Raw genomic sequence first — 17,202 nt, 5'->3', positions numbered from 1 at the left:
TAATTCTCATAACTGCTGTAATTGTGTTTCTAGTGATGTTGACTTTTCGATTTCTTCACATCATTCAGCCTTCAGACCTTGTGGTAATACATATTACTGGCCATATATAGATGGGTACACCATGATGTTGCACAACTCCCTTATTTGGGCTGCAATATCTTTGACTACTGTGTGTGAAGCACACAATAGGAGTCTGTGGTTACTGTGTCTGTTCCTCTGAAAACCCTCTGAAAATTTCTTGAATAATTCACAGACCTGGTTACTTTGAGATCTATTATGCATATGAATTCAATAATTTGCATAAATTGGACAAATTTCTGATATATCAATGACCAACTCATCAGATTAAATTAAACTTGGTGGTGCTTGTACTCTGGGATAAACAACAGTTTGCAAACCACATATGTACAATCAAATTTATTACTTTTGTATTAATATAAAATTCAATAATGTGAATTAGATGGCGATCACACTGAGCATCTCAAAAAGGAGAGCTAGCTGACATGCTACATGTTTGATAGGTAGCCTAAAAATTGTAATTTTAAATATGCCTCTAATTTTCTCAATACACAATTCAGTTAAACTATTTTGAAAGCCACCATCTCAAACAAACGTTTTCTGCATAGAAATGGTCCATACATGTGTCACCAGCCAACTCAGTCTTCACTTATTTTATTCTAATCATGCATTGAATTTGCATGAAATAAAGTAGAAAAGTTGACATATCCGTAGTCCATTCTCTATGACTTGTGACTAGCTCATGATGCTGAGTGTCTGTGATATCCAGCCATGCACACAGTTGTTGTTGTAAAGTTGTTTTTGTGTACAGTTTAGCTATGTTACATATATTACTTGTCTAATTCCTTCTCAGTTTTGGGGTAGATTGTGATGATCTTTGATGAGTTTTCTAGCTGCAATTGTAGTTTTAAGATGTCCCAGCTGAAAGAATTAAAGAAGTTTATTATCGCATCTGCAAATAAATACTCATTTCCTCTAAACTAAGAGGGTTGCCTCTGAAGTTTTGGTCCATATATCATACTGTAATTTTGAAATAAAGTGCATTGTGGGATAAGTATATCAATCGCACAAGTGGACATGATTTGTGGTTGATGGAGTTGCCCTTGATTGGGTCGAAACTATCGCACAATTCACTATGACTTTGAATTGCAATATGGTCAATGTTTCAAAGGCAGTAGAAAAATATTGCTGATGAAGTATGACACAGTGGTTTGTTTTCAAGTAGAAGAAGATGATTGAAACGTAGATGGCTGCCAGTTTTCAGTATGCAAATGACACTCGTGTGAAACCTCGCTTCAAGGTGCTCCGCAAAATCACACTTTTCGGCAATCTTGACGCCCATGGTGCTTTATTTTCATGTCATACACAAACTTGAATACATCCACGAAACAATTTCGATGTTAATTTACAAGTTCGGAGTGATGTCATTGTGATTTCTGCGTAAGAGCTACGGACTACTCAAAATGACTGTCAGTCATAGGTTTTTGCAACTGGAAGGTGTTAATCCTGAGTTGTTCAATCTCTGGGTATGTTTATGTAATTACGGAGGTGATGATGTAAGTGATATCATGGAGCTAACAAGAAATTATTACTATTATTTGTCCGGTCACTTTAGGGGCCCGAGTGAGTGCACAGGGCACAGGCTGAGGTATGCACCAATGGGGAGGGACTGTGTGCGTAAACACTGCAATAACTCCCTTAGTGTATGTGTGCAAAAAAGACGTTCGCAGTTACAGGGCTTGTAAACATGCTCGATTCTTGTTTCTTCAGTGAAAACAGAGGTGAACTAGGTCAGTTACGAGAAGGGAAAATGGATGGTTTTCACCCCATTGTTGATGGCAAGACGAACCAAGCTGTGGATTAGTTATTGGTGGGCCTGGCTGGTCATGATAATAGCAGGGTTCATTAGAGGGGCTCGTCAACAAATAATTCGCTGACAATATGCTTTGAATATGCAAATGATTCTCAAATTTATATATGATGTTTTCGACAATTTTCAAAAGTACAAATGTGTCTCGAAATAAATAAATTGAAAGATCTCGCAAAAAATGTTTTGTTCCCTGAACTATATCCCCGCAATGAAATGATTGTTGACCGACAACATTGTGTAAAAAAGGTATGCGTGTATGAGTATTGCAACGTATGAGTCACGGATATATTTGTGTATATTTGGCGTCTGGCAACTGGGTATGCCCATGCCACACAGTTATACCACAAAGTTTTTTTAAAATTTGTTAGAGCCTTTTTTCACGTCAGAAAAAAACGTCATTATTGCCTAGCCGACAAGACATGTTATGGCATGTGTTGTACTATGCGATAATATGCATTGTGTATGTCATTCAAATAAATCGTTGCAAATAAGAAGCTCTATGATGCAAGTAAGAAAACTGCTTTAAAAAGATTGTGGGGGGCCAAGGGTGTTGATTGTGGAAATATAGTAGTAAGGCCAAAAAGTCAGATGGCTGTCAATCGGCCATCCTTGACCAGATTTTGAAACAAATTGTCATGGACATGCATCCTAACATGTATAAAGTACATGTATGTGCCAAATTTGAATGCAAACTGACAGAGCACGTCCAAGATACCGCATAAAAAAAAAAAAAAATGATCCCATTGCGAAATAAAAAATGTTATGGACATGTATCCTAACATGTATAATCTATGTACCAAGTTTGAATGACAACTGACACAGCATGTCCAAAATACAACATTTTCAAAAAACAAGATGGCTGCCAGTCGGCCATTTTGAATCGAATTCTAAACCACTGCATGTGCATATGTCCCACATAAGGTACTAGGCACATGCAAAGAATGAACGGAATCGGTCTACAGGATTCTGAAATATGACTCAGGACAGACTGAGGGACGGACGGACACATGGACGAATGGACAGACTCAGGAACTCACGGACAGTCGGGGACATGTATTCTAACATGTATGATTTATGTACTAAATTTGAATGAAAACTGACAAAGCATGTTCAAAATACAACATTTTCAAAAAACAAGATGGCTGCCAGTCGACCATCTTTGATCCAATTGTGAAATAAATCGTCATGAACATGTATCCTAACATGTTTAATCTATGTACCAAGTTTGAATGAAAACTGATAAAGCATGTCCAAAATACAACATTTTCAAAAAATAAGATGGCTGCCAGTTGGCCATTTTGAATCGAATCGCTAAACCACTGCATGTGCATATGTCCCACATAAAGTACTAGGCACATGCAAGGAATGAACGGAATCGGTCCAAGGGATTCTGAGATATAACTCTAGATGGACTCACGGACGCACAGACGGATGGAGACATACTAATTTAATACCATTGCATAAGACAAAGGGATCCTAATATTGATATCAAAGAATAAACATGAAATTTAAATACATCAAACCCTGGCATCCAGGGTTTTGCCTCATGCAATTTACATATCAGTCAATGAATAGCATAATAATTTGCATATCACCAGAGAAAATATTCATCACAACTATTGCAAACTTACAAAAATATCATGTTCTAAGTTTTTCATGTTACATTATAGTCATTACATGTATCTCATGGAATACTACACAAACACCAAATAAACAAACAGGATTATGTATATTTCCAAGGGTGCATCAATGTAAACTGCGGTAGATATTTTAAGAATTATGAGCATTTTTCAGAAAAAATTTTTTTTTTGATTTTGCCTGTGAGTCTTTGCCAAAAAGATCACCATAATTCTTTGCAATAGAACAGTTTGGTTGAACACAACACTATCTTCAAAAGATATAACATATTCTTACTCTTTGTCAGGTGAGTTCCTCATTGCCCAGCTATATAATGTACCATTTGATTTTCTTCCTTTGACTGGTATCTTCATCTGAAATAATCAACATATATAGAAAGTATTGAGTGAAAAGTTATTTACATTGCAATGTAAAACAATTTTGATATAAGATACGGAAACAATTACATTATAGAAATTATAAAAGACAAACCCCAAAGACCATTAAAAGTCAATAAAAAAAATACAAAACAAAATTGACATTTAAAAAAAAAAGAAGAAGAAATTTATCGTAAATTTTAACTTGTATAATCATTCGATGTATAATTATTTCCTGATTGTACAGGTGTTGTGATGAATATTGTCAGTTCTTGTAGTAGGAGTTTGTTGTTGGTGTTTGGAATGACAATTCATTTTGCTGTCTCATGCTCTTAAACATTTTGAAATATAAAGTATAAAAGCAAAAACAATAACTGATGTAAATCTACATTGGGTGATGATAGCAAATAAACTGCAAGTATGAAACAAACTAAATATTTACTTACTGTACAACTAAGTCCATTAACTCTGTTGAACTTGTCACCCAAATCTAAATATCTACTTTTGATAGGTGCACCCAACATTTCCACAGATTGTTTGTGCTCACTTAGAATAATCATAGATTTTCTATAATATGATCCAGACACTAAATTATCTGTCAAAAATAAATATTAAATGAATACATTACACAAGTCATACTTTTCTTAATTATTTAAGTTACAAATCAATACACATTCTGGTATAAAAAACTTGTATTCAAATTAAACTGTTTTAAATTGACCAGAAGAAAATTTATTTTAAAATTGTCATGAAAATGGTGTGATGACCAGAAACATGAATATTTCTGACAAATGAATGGACAAGAGCAATCATAGCTATATAAAAAAAAAATAATTAAAGCATGGTTGTCGTCGAATTTCATGTAAATTAACAATGTATTTTACATGCGTTGTATACGGCGCTATGAGACTTATTCTAACAGGGCGCGGCCCTTTACAGCCAAAACAAAATCAGCTTGGACATTCAGTTGTGGGACATGACAAAATAAATTGTGCCAGCGATAGATATCGCGAATGAAAGAACAAAATAAACGCAATCGAAGTCGCCGACTGCGCGCATTGGAAATAAATAGAATGCGTTGCGACAAGAAATTTCACCTGCATCTTTCACTCACGCAAACGCACACATGCTATTTCCGTATATTGAATACGTTGGCAACAGAAAGGGCAAGTTTAAATCATCTTTGTATTAACACAACTTGAAAGCAACAGTCTCACACTGAATATATGTTTATCAATTATCAAACTAAGCATTCAATGAAGCGAACTGCGACGGTTAAGATGAAAAGACAAGGCTAAGATGAAAAACATGTGACAGTACGATTATACTTGTCTACTACACGCATTGAATATCAATCTTTTGAAAATTCAGCTAAACAGTTTACCACCACGATTGTGGTGAATTGGCGAGTTATCAACGAAGACGACCGGATGTTTCATGTCATGAGCTGGCTGGTTCGAATTTATCCACTTTTACAGTAATGAATATTGCGTTCGAGTTGAGTTACTAGTAATTACAAGCCTGATTTACATTTTTCTTGTGGTGTTTTTTGTCAATGTATTAAATATAAGTGCGTTGGAAAATAGCATAATTATATTGCATGAGTGAAAGATGCTGGTGAGATTGTGCCACAACGCGTTCTATTTATTTCTAACATGAGTGGTTGGCGCCTCTGATTGCATTTATTTTGTATTTTTATTTTCGAAATGTATCACTGGCTGTGTTTTTTTTGTTATGTCTCGCAACTGAACGTCCAAGCTGACCTTGTTTTGGCTGTACAATGTAATCATGTTCCTCAAATAATACTACATGCACCTTATTAATCTCATTGCCCCTTATAGAATAATTTAACATTAATTGTATAAAAGTTCCTAAATAATAATAGTACAGACATGTATCAAAGTAAAGTTTGGCAAGAAAAATACTAGCCGAAGTGTTCCTCAATTAATATTACATGTACTGTATTAATCTCAATGTCTTTTATAGTAATAATAAAGTCCCAAATAATAGTGCAGTAATATATATATATAAGCAGAATAAAGTACTAGTCAAATTTGTAAAAGACAGGAAAACTACTAACACTTTTTGATTTATACTCGTACTGAAAAAAGTCAGTCAATCAGTTTACTACATTTATCTAATTGACAAAGTTTAGATATAGAATATTACAAACATCTGGTTCTCATTATGTTCACTTATTTCAATGTCTAAAAGTGTTTTATTTCAGTCAAATTTTACCCCATATCTTCTACTTACAAAATTGAGCTTGATCTTCGTGATAGATCAGATTCCCAAATATAAAGATGATTAGATAAAAATTATTTGAGTAATTGTATTCACAAAAAGAAGACAATTTTAGGTGAAATTGAAATAATATCTTAAAAAAATATACCGAAATCGAAGAAATTGGATAAAAACTTTTTAAGTAATTGTAACCAGAAGAAAGGTTTTATGATGGAGTCGACAAAAAACAACAACAACAGTGACAGACATTTCCTCTCATATACCTTGATCTTCATCTATGATGATACAGACAAGGTAAATTTACAGAAAAGAAATAATCTCTCATTGGCCGATTTAGATGGGGGCCGAGGGGGCCGCGGCCCCCCTATTTTTAACAACCAACAGGGCTTCGCGCCATCGGCCAACTTATCGGCTCCCCTATTCCAGAATCCTAGATCCGCCCCTGTCTCTTATAAAATTTTGAATTTTCTGTCACAATTTACCCCCGGTACTCATTCAAATGCATAAATAATTATTGCATTTGTAAAATGTGAGATATGCAACAAATTTAGACCATTACTTTTAGTTTTGTTGCCAAGATAAAGGTTTTTTGTTGATATACGGTCTCAAGGGTCTTATAAGTCAGAATCAGATTGTTTCCACTCTGTCATCATTAGCACTTTTTTAATAAGCATAAATACAAAATGTCCAACTCAAAGAAGCACCTGGCAAATATGCTTATTAGCGTTACCGTGCAAGCCCCCTCCATCATATCCCAGTAACCTTGATATTTTCAGATCACCCATGAAGGCTCTAAAATAATTACAAATTAGAGATAAATATAACAAAATCAAAAGTAATCATATTTAATAAATCTGGCAAATTATTTAAAATCAAAGAAAGCTTAGAAAGAACTCCCGTGTGCTGAGAGTTTTGGAGACACATTAAAAATTACTTATACTTGAGATATTGATGGAATAGCTGAAAACTAATTACGCAAATAAGGTAACTAATATGAACAGATTTAGGTGTAAAACTAATAAGGTCTGCACAATGTACCAAGTACCAAGGAATGTGATTAGAACCAAAAAAATATTATTTATTATGCTAATTAGAGAATTAATATGAACAGATTTTAACCCAAAATTAATCAGGCTGTCTATTGTCCTAGAGCATTTATGTACCAAGTTTTATTCAAATGTGATGATCAATACTTGAGATATTAGTATTAATTAATTATGTTAATTAGGTGATTAAGAAGCATAAATATTTACCAAAAACTAATATGGTGCATAGTCTTAGGTTCATTGAAATGTGATGGGTACTATTTAAAAGTTTCATTGAAATCCAATGAGTGGTTTTTAGACATCAGTGCAACAGCCATAGAACAGCAAAAAATTAACTAATTATGCAAATTAGGTAATTAATAGGCACAATTTTTTATCTCAAAATTAATCAGGTCTCTGCATAGTCCTAGAATATCTATGTCGCAAGTCTCATTGAAATGTGATGATTAGTACTTGAGATATCAGGTGAAAAGCTGAAAATTAACTAATTATGCTAATAAGGTGATTAATATGCACAAATATTTACCAAAAAACTAATTAGGTCTCTGCACAGTCCTCAAGTAACTATGTACCAAGTTTCATTCAAACGTGATCATTACTACTCGAAATATCAAAAGCTGAAAGTTAATTAATTATGCAAATTAGGTAATTAATATGTACTGATATTACCCTAAAAACCATCAGGTCTGTGCAGTGTCATAGGACACCTATGTACCAAGTTTTATTGAAATGTTATGATTAGTACTTGAGATATCAGTGGAAAAGCTGAAAATTGATTAATCATTATGTAAATTAGGTAGTTAATAATATTAACAGATTTTTACCCAAAACTAATCAAATCTGTGCATTAGTTCAGAGCATCCATGTGCCAAGTTTCATTGAAATCCAATGATTGGTTCTTCAAAAATCAGTGGAAAAGTCATTGAACACCTTAAAATCAGTTAATTATCATGCAAATTAGGTAATTAATATTCATAGATTTTTACCCAAAACTAATCAAATCTGCGCACTAGTTCAGAGCATCCATGTGCCAAATTTCATCAAAATCCAATGAGTGGTTCTTCAGATATAAGTGGAACTGTCTTGAAACAGCTAAAAATCAGCTAATTATCATGCAAATTAGGTAATTAATATTCATAGATTTTTACCAAAACCTAATCAACTCTGCGCATTATCCCAGAGCATCTATGTACCAAGTTTCATCAAAATTTGATTAGTGGTTCTTGAGATAACGGTGGAACAAAAAAAGTGACATACATACATACATACATACAGACATACAGACAGGGTAACTGCAAAGACTCCCTTTTGTGCTTCGCACACGGGAGTCAAAAATGAAATTTCATGTAAAAAACCAGGAACTAGAAATAGTATCAAATTATGTTTATCTTGGAATTAAACTACATTCAACTGGAAAACTTGACATGGCACAAATATATTTAAAAAACAGGGCTATGAAAGCAAGTTTCAAAATTAAACAATTACTTATTTCTGAAAACAATTTCCCTATAAAAAATATATTTGAAAATGTTTGATTCAATCATCAAACCCATTCTTTTGTATTGCAGTGAGGTATGGACATCCAACATCATCAATTCAAAGAAATTTATGTTAGACACTTCTTCTCCAATGGAGAAACTTCATGTGAAGTTTTGTAAATTCCTATTGAAGATGAACTGCAAAGTAACATACTTGGCATGCTGATTCTCTCTAGCATAAAGCAAATGCTAAAATATTGGCTTAAAATAAATAAAATGCCCCATAACACACTGGTGGCAGAAGCATTCAGTCTTGGAAACCATTTAGATAGTCAGAATACCCAAAACTGGGTCACCAGTGTTAAAAACATTTTCAATCTACCTGATGTAGATGTCAATGATGACAATATTATAAACACAGTGTCTGACAAATTAAAAAGTATGTACACTGAACTTGCTAAAAATGAAATGCATGATGACAATAAAGGAAAAAATCATAAAAACAAACTCCGTACATACAGGCTACTAAAAACTGATAATATTTTTGAAAAATATTTAGAAGTTGTTAAAAACCCATCACATAGAGCTGCAATGACAAAATTAAGAATCAGTGCGCACGTTTTACAGATAGAAACAGGAAGACACAGCAACATAGATATATCCAACAGAAAATGTCCCATTTGTAAAACTAATGAAGTAGAGGATGAAATACACTTTCTTCTAAACTGTAAATTATACATCAATGAAAGAAACGATATATTCAAAGAATTAAACATACAGCCTAAAAACAATACCAATAGACAGAAATTAGAAACTCTTCTAAATAACAAAGATGAAAAACTGATTCTCAAAATATCAAAATACATTCACAAATGCTTTCTTATGAGAAAAGAAAATATACAGAGATTGCCAGCTGCCCTGAAAATATAATGCATTCTTACATTTATATGTGAACTATTTATTTCTTTTTTCTTTTTATTTATTGTTGTTGTATTTTTTATATTTTAAATATATACTTTCAGTATCTTTTTAATCTTTATTGTATGTTAGTCCAGATCTCAATGGAGATAGATTGACAATAACGTTATTATTATTATTATTACAAAGCTGGGAAGGTTCACACCTACATTTAATTTAATGCCTGCTAATTAATCATAATAATAACTTTATTGCCTCCGTGTAAAAGATTTACATAGAGTAAGTACAGCAAAAAAAAAAAAGAGTTTTAAAATACATGTAATAAGATATATGTAAAAATGTTATAAAAAGTGCATAACTAACAAATCGTTGTGTTGTGTAATTATAATTGCCAAGTTCTTTAATTGTGCCAGGATCTTTGCTTTAGAGTACTAGTATATATGTAATTTTATTTTGGGTTGCATTACCTTGTATCTTTGTGTACATAATACCAGATCCGCCAAGTGACAGTATCCCACCGTAAATAGCAATCTTTTGCAAAGTTGACATTGATGGTAGTCGCATCTTGCTAGATTTGACGCCTCTGATAGGGTATTTAGACTCGTGTATATTTTTGAAAACAAAATAATATACTAATATAAATATAATTAAAATAACGATATAGCAGCATTCAAATGTGAGAGATTGGCAATCGCTCGCAACACGAGATTGACCTTTAACCTCCGATAAATATGGGGCTCCAAATGTCTGTTTTTTCTCAACTCCAATTATTACTACTCGTTCTCGAAGTTTAGAATTTAGAAATTCGAAAATTCCATAATAGAACTCTAATCCTTCATGAATTTTTCTAAATGTATTTATATACATTTATCAAAATGTAGTAAATCGAGTAAATTTTTATTCGATCAAAGAATTGTTAAATAAAACTTTGTATATGTCCGCGTTTTCGATCGAGGCTGTTTCTAGTCACTGTTACGATAGCAACGAACATCGAGGGAGCCGACATCTTGACTTGAGCTGAGTGTGGACCAAAACAACCCCAATCTTTACCTAATTTACCCGTTTTGGGTTGAGTTTTTGTGAACTTTATGTTTACTATTTTTATTTTCATTTGAATCTGTACATAATTTTGTTAAATTTGGTTTCGTTTGTGCATGTGTTAACCGATTATTTTGAACCAGTGGCCAAGTTTGGACGTTATGGCCGATGTTCAGGTGAGTACGAAGATTTTTTTTCAAGCGGTATGATTATTGTATTATTACAGATCATTTTGTTACACACCTGCAAACGTTGTTACAATTTTTTCTTGAAACACAAAAGATAATTGATTCAAAGTTGTTTTCTGAGGTAAATGAGCTCCTTTCCTATACGTCACGAACGTCGTCGTCATTGACCACCTGTAAAACAACCACTCCGAAGGCAATGACACTGGTCGAGTGGTCGCCAATCACGTGTTATGTGAAGATGTGGTTATGGTTATTACATTTGTATATCAATAAAGTAACATTGAAAAGAACAGAAAAGAACTCACTGAACTGTATCCGAGCTTAGAATAATTAAAAAAAAAATCTGTACACTGTCGACGAAACTTTTTAGTTTGTTCTATGTCACTGTGTGTCTTAGCTGCAATAAGTTGTTTGTGTTTACTTCTTTCTTATTTGAAGTTGTGAAATAATTTATACGTGGGTATCAGATACGTAATTGTAACCACTGGAGCTCTCCCTAGATATAAATATGACAGATGTGAGTATGCAGTTACATGGTTATTGAAAAATAATAATGGGTGGCAATTGGGTCGCTTTAAGGACAAGGTGGCATTATTGATTTCTTACATGCTTTAGTATAGGGGACTGTAAGGTATAATTTACTTATGCAAAAAGTTCAATGCAGCAGTTTTGCTTGATGTATCAGTGCTTCTATAATTATTCTCAGTTGCATTTAGCAAAAATTGTTTTTTTTCACTGATTTTCACTCATAAAGCTATATTTTTGTCATACTATAAATGTTTGATAGTATGAATGTGTGTGAATTACAGGAAAATTTGGTGATACAGCCACAGTAATTTCAATCAGAGGCAGTTCTTTACAAATTAAAAAACTCTTTTTCAAAGTTAATTAAAGAAAATTTGAAATTTTAACTTTTGTGCAAATTCAAACCATAAAATATTTTACATCATAGTTCCAAGACCCTAATAAAGTTATATGCTTTTTTTGGATTGAAGCTTTCAATTTATATTAAATTGCACTAGTAACCTAGGAAATTCAGTTCAGCCAAATTTCTTAAATGCTTATATTTTGCATTTATTACAGTATATCCCACAGAGAGGAAACAAAGGCAAGAACCCTGATAATCCTGCATCTTTCCTGCCAACCCTCCCAGAGGTAAGATTTGTCAATTACTGTGCTGGACATGTGAAATGTCATGACTCAGCGCAACTAGATAAACATATCAAGTGCTTGTACCTAAAAATAGAATTTTAGAAAATAACTCATCAAAACTTGTTAAATATTCTGAGCTCTTATATAACTGTACCACCAATTCATACATGTAGTTGCTTTCAGTTATTATAGTCAGAATTGTGGTAACTTTGATACTATGATTGAGTTTACTGATTCCTGTTTAATTCTAGGGTATGTTAGTTGTCATGGTTGATTGCACAAACCACCTGCTCACCTTTCAGTCTACATAAATAATAAAAAATGCAAAATGAGCACAGGAAATGACCATGATGCTAGTTACCATGACAAGTCATTGTGAATTTTTTTTTATTTGTAATGTAAAATATAGCTATGGTAATTTGTAATTCCATGTGTAAGTAACAGAAAAATGTGCTGAGAACATTAGCTTTGCTGTAAATATTATATATCATTAATGCTTGTATATTTGATTCCTGTAGAAACGTACAAAACCAACATGGCAAGCTAATCCTCCATCTTTTATTCTATCTGGTAAATCACCAGAAGATGAGGTGATTGAAGAGCTTAATGTTGCTACACAGTTAACCTCTAGTAAGTCTGCTTGTTTATTGCATGGTATCTGCTGATTTTTTTCCATCCCTGATTTTATTTTTTGACCAGGTTGAAGACACAAGTCCACAAATAAGCTCCATTCTGTGAACTAGTATTAAACTCTCAATTTTTCATTGCAGGAGAACCAAAGAAAAAGAAAGTTAAAACAAGATCCTGGGAACCAGAAACTAATGGTTTAGCAAACGGTAAAGGCAAAGGAGGAGCTGTTGCTGCGGCTGGTTTTTCACATCCTAGAAAAGACAGAGAAAGTTTTAGAAGTGCTCTTGTTAATATCATATTGTGAGTAGACCAACTAAGTTTCTTTGCAAAGCTCCAAGGTAAATTTATAGGAAATAGTGGTAATTCATGATCAGATCATTTTGGTTCCACAGTAATAGTAATTTACTGTAGGTCTCACTGCACCAAAACAAACTGATCATGAAAACTGCTATCATCCTATCAATGTAATTTGGATTATTGCAATATCCCTAGCCAGTTGCCAGTTTTGTTTGGCTTTGCTTTCTGAAGTATATATTTTGATGGGGCTGCTCAAATATTGAATAAATTTGGATGTTTTCGCAAGATAAATTATTGATTCTTTAACTTTTTTAACTGCTCAACCTGACATTGCTTTTGTTAAATTGGGTAATACAGGCAAGATGACAGAGCAACACCTCCTCCAAGACCATCATCTGCAGATGGAGAACTGCCACCATTGTCAAGAACTGGCTCACCAACTGCTGCTGAGAAAGATATTCTGGTAATGAAAATTAAAATACTCTCCAAAAATCTAAAGCTTTTGCCATTAATTATTGTGTGTTACCAGATCATTACAGAAAACATTAAATTATTCCTGAATGATTTTCTTTGTAAACTTGATGTACTTGTGTTTACAGAGGTATTATTACTACATTCATAATGGAATAGACACTGAGCATGTAGCCCCAATGGAAGATGCATGGCTAGAAGATGTACTTAAACTTGTACCAGAACATTTGAAAGAACTTGCTGACACGATAGAAACCTTATCAGATGAAATGAGGGAGGACTATTTACTCAGTGTGAAGAAAGCCATTGGTAAGTATCTTACACTCCTTCTCCTGGTAATCACCTATGGTACAGTTTGGTTCACACTATTTTTAGGTTTACACTCCTTCACTTAATTATTATCTTATTTTATTTGCCATGTCTCTAATGCTGCATGTTTTTATTTGCAGTTGACTTTGTTTTAAGAGACCCACGTGAAAAAGATGATGACAAAAAACAAGTTCTACCTCCCCATAGAGCAGAACTGGCAGTGGTACCAAAGCCATGGAATAAATCCTATTTGTGTGCTCTAGCTGAGATTGACAGCAATCTGCATGTTACCAACCCAACCATGTTACAAGTCTTAGATATGTGGCATGTTTCGTTTGGGTGAGTTCTAACATACACACATTGAAATTTCTAACAATATACTATGCCATGATACTGGCAGAGCTCACATGATATTGAGTTGTTTTTTTGTCAGAAAAGCTTACATGAAAGCTTTGATCACTGTTTTCTCTAAAAATTTTTATTTCACATTTTTGTTTTGCAGCAAATTGAGATTAGTTGACATTGAAGAGTTCCACAACAGAGAAGATTCCATGGAATTAGCAGTTTTCCAAAACCTTGTAATGAGACACATTGAGGCGGCTAAAGAAAAACTGCTGAAGAAGTATGTTCATATAAATAGTAAATTTGAAAAACAACATGATGATTCAAGAGTTTCACACTTAGAGAGAGACTAAGATCCCCTGGGTTTATTCCTATAGGGTTATGAGGCATGGAGTTGTGCATTGTTGGTTTGCCTGCTTTCAGCATAGCCTATTCTGGTCTGATTATTATATAACTTACACATTTTCTCTCTTGATATATCAATACATGTATTTGCATTCTAACTGTCAGATGGTTCCCAGAAGTGCAGAATATCTACTATCAAGGTAACAGACGTAAACAAGTACCAAGCAGTAACAATGGTCAGAAATTAGAGTCCTTTTTTAACTGTGCTGCTACCTTGATGACTGCACAACTTCAAAGCTTAGCCTTGTTATCAGTCCAAGATTACACAGATCTTATCTGTCAGCCTCCGGTAAGTTGATCTTTCAACAGCTGCTGCTTTTTTTTTTTCTCAACCTTTAGTTAAATATATCTGACTTATTTTTTTTTCAAGTTTTAGCATTAATTTTTTTACACATTGTCAATTATATTTTAGAAATTTAATTCGTCAAATAACACTTTTCCACCAGCCCAAATTTTTCTTATTATAACCATAGTGGACTTTGTTAAGTTTGTGAATGTGCAACATTTTTATTCTAGAAAATATTTTTGAGAAAATTATTTTGCAATGTATAATTTCTGCTTTGCTTTGTTTAGGAATCTATTAGAGCATATGAGCACTCAGGATTCATCATTAGATTGGTCCTGGAAGGAAATGACATTAAATTTGAACCTGCTTTCTCAGATTTTGAAGTTGTATTACTAAATGTTTATGATGTCATGGTGAAAGCAGTGGGTGTTGTCCCTCGTGTTGAAACTAAACTATACGCAGAATGGGTAAGTAACTTCAACATAACATTGAGTCAACTTTTTTGTGAATATAGTTTTTCATACTCAGCTGAAAGTAATACAACTAATGACTTTTTAACATGAAGAAGTCTCTTGTCAGGAGTGACCTTTGCAGTTTGACACCAACATGATATTTGTTACACCTTTCTTTCTTTTGTATCACTTGACATTTTCACTGCTACAGTATTTATTTACAGTAACTCAGACATCTAGCCTATACAATGTATTATAGTTTCTTTTATACTTTTGTTTTCACTGTGTATTCCCACATCCAGGGTATCACTATTTTTGTGGGATCTATTTCATTTTTAGCAATGAAGAAACAAAAGTTATCATTGCTTTGTACTGTCTTGTTGAAACATGACTTGTTATAAATACCAAATTTGAGACTTTTCAGTTGTCACCATATTATCATCAGATGTCATTGTTATCACCTCACTTTCAGGTCGTCACTAATAAAAAATTGGGTCGTGCTCTTGGAAAGATACTGATGGTTGGCAAAACATTGATTATTCAATCCCAGCCTTATTTTTCCACTCCAAGAAAAAAAATGCTCTCTTCTGTGTGTTTTGGACATTGATTTTGGTTTATTACTATTAGTGGTTCTGTCTGTTTTGTTTTTGTGCATTCTTATATACTTTTGCATTGATAGCATGTATAATTCATTTGTTTACCTGTTGATTATTTGGGTTGACCATAATTCTGTTATAAACATGTATTCTATTTGCACATTCACTTCTAATACAGAAGATTGTTAAAAAACAGTATATTTATAGCGTCTTTATTTTGTTGTGTGATGATAAACATTTAATATTATCTTCTCACTGTTTGAAACTATTTTATAGGCTGGCAATAAAGCTAAAGCAACACTCAAGCCTGTTATTTTAGATGAGATCTTGGAAGCTAACAAGGCCAAAGTCAAGGAGATTATACAGAAACAAAGTACTGGACCTATCGAACATCTCAAAATATATGATAAATACAACTTCTTAGTTAACAAACAGGTAAATATATTGTGATTTATGGCCTGGTTCTACCTCCAGTAAATCATCCTGGACACTAACAAGAACAACTTTGTTCACTATACCAATTTGACTCTTATTTAAATCTGTGTGAGTGCCCAACTATGGTTGTTGTTGTCATTGCAGGATGAGCTGCAACTAATCACAAGTTATCCTAGCACAATTTTTGTCTCAAAAAATAAACTGTTATTTGTCTTGCTGTGCATCGGTATGAGAATGAAATATTTATTATAAAACTGGGAAAGCCTGATTATTTGTGGATGTCATTTATCACATTCTGACCATTCAGGACAATCATATATTTGTTTTTTTATGTAGGCAGATGCTGATGTTGACCAGTTCTTGGCAGAAGAACACACATTTCATGATTACACCAAAGAAGTTGAAAAATATCACAAACTAGTTGATGAAATACAGTACAACTCTAGAAAGGTGAGCACAACTTGGTGTATTGGGTAATCAAAATATGGTATGAAATTTGTACAGTTTAATCCTAGTAGTCTTAAATAAATTACTATGTATAGCATTGTGTTATTTTGTATCTATATAGATCCAGAATTTCCTGAATAGGTTGTGACATTTTTGACTAATGAGACATGCAAATCTTAACAGTGCCATCTATATGTTATGAATTCATGCGTTGTAAAATTGGGGGATTATGGCTTAAATGCAGATCAATTTGTTTTTGCATAAATACTTAAGTGATGTGCAACTACAGCAAATATCAGAGAATGAGAAGACAATAAGTTTTATTTCATAATTTTATGTTTGAAATTTTACAATAAATGTATCGTAATTTTTCTTAGGTTGTATACCCATTGAGTCACAAATAAGGCTGATTGTGTAACTTAGACATAATTTTGTTTTAAAAATTATCAATCTTTTTAATCACATGTGAAACATAATATGGTATAGTATAGAAATACAGCACCTCTAACTATGTCTATGTACAAAAGTTGTATTTATTACATTACATTTTGGGGAGGTAGCAAATATTATTTGTCAAATCACAGTC

At 33.0% G+C, this 17,202-nt stretch overlaps 2 protein-coding genes across 3 annotated transcripts in view; one reads left to right on the top strand and one right to left on the bottom strand.

Moving 5' to 3' along the window:
• Positions 1 to 402: 402 nt before the first annotated feature.
• LOC102808335 (cytochrome c oxidase assembly factor 1 homolog) lies at positions 403 to 10,249 on the bottom strand. The gene is made up of 4 exons (XM_006814508.3): positions 10,036 to 10,249; positions 4,329 to 4,477; positions 3,803 to 3,879; positions 403 to 939 (listed from the first exon to the last, which is right to left on the bottom strand). The coding sequence occupies exons 1-4, from the start codon at positions 10,130 to 10,132 to the stop codon at positions 849 to 851; spliced, it is 414 nt and encodes a 137-aa protein (XP_006814571.1). The 5' UTR covers positions 10,133 to 10,249; the 3' UTR covers positions 403 to 848.
• Positions 10,250 to 10,542: 293 nt separating this feature from the next.
• The window catches only part of LOC100372460 (dynein axonemal heavy chain 7-like), a 40,877-nt gene continuing 34,217 nt past the window's right edge, over positions 10,543 to 17,202 (top strand). The window contains exons 1-13 of one of the 2 annotated variants that reach the window (XM_085496151.1): positions 10,543 to 10,782; positions 11,233 to 11,311; positions 11,878 to 11,949; positions 12,465 to 12,576; positions 12,717 to 12,876; positions 13,231 to 13,336; positions 13,473 to 13,653; positions 13,794 to 13,992; positions 14,156 to 14,275; positions 14,506 to 14,689; positions 14,974 to 15,153; positions 16,011 to 16,169; positions 16,506 to 16,619. In XM_085496151.1, the coding sequence (XP_085352277.1) occupies positions 11,303 to 11,311; positions 11,878 to 11,949; positions 12,465 to 12,576; positions 12,717 to 12,876; positions 13,231 to 13,336; positions 13,473 to 13,653; positions 13,794 to 13,992; positions 14,156 to 14,275; positions 14,506 to 14,689; positions 14,974 to 15,153; positions 16,011 to 16,169; positions 16,506 to 16,619 (1,596 nt within the window). In that variant the 5' untranslated portion in view covers positions 10,543 to 10,782; positions 11,233 to 11,302. The remainder of the gene's footprint in view (positions 10,783 to 11,232; positions 11,312 to 11,877; positions 11,950 to 12,464; positions 12,577 to 12,716; positions 12,877 to 13,230; positions 13,337 to 13,472; positions 13,654 to 13,793; positions 13,993 to 14,155; positions 14,276 to 14,505; positions 14,690 to 14,973; positions 15,154 to 16,010; positions 16,170 to 16,505; positions 16,620 to 17,202) is intronic. The other variant, XM_006814507.3, reaches the window with a different exon arrangement.

The sequence above is a fragment of the Saccoglossus kowalevskii genome, chromosome 22, assembly GCF_978046115.1.
Source record: "Saccoglossus kowalevskii chromosome 22, keSacKowa6.1, whole genome shotgun sequence".
In the NCBI taxonomy this organism is placed as follows: domain Eukaryota; kingdom Metazoa; phylum Hemichordata; class Enteropneusta; family Harrimaniidae; genus Saccoglossus; species Saccoglossus kowalevskii.
The sequence above is the reverse complement of the archived record's forward strand: the minus strand, read 5'-3'. Positions and strand labels throughout refer to the sequence as shown.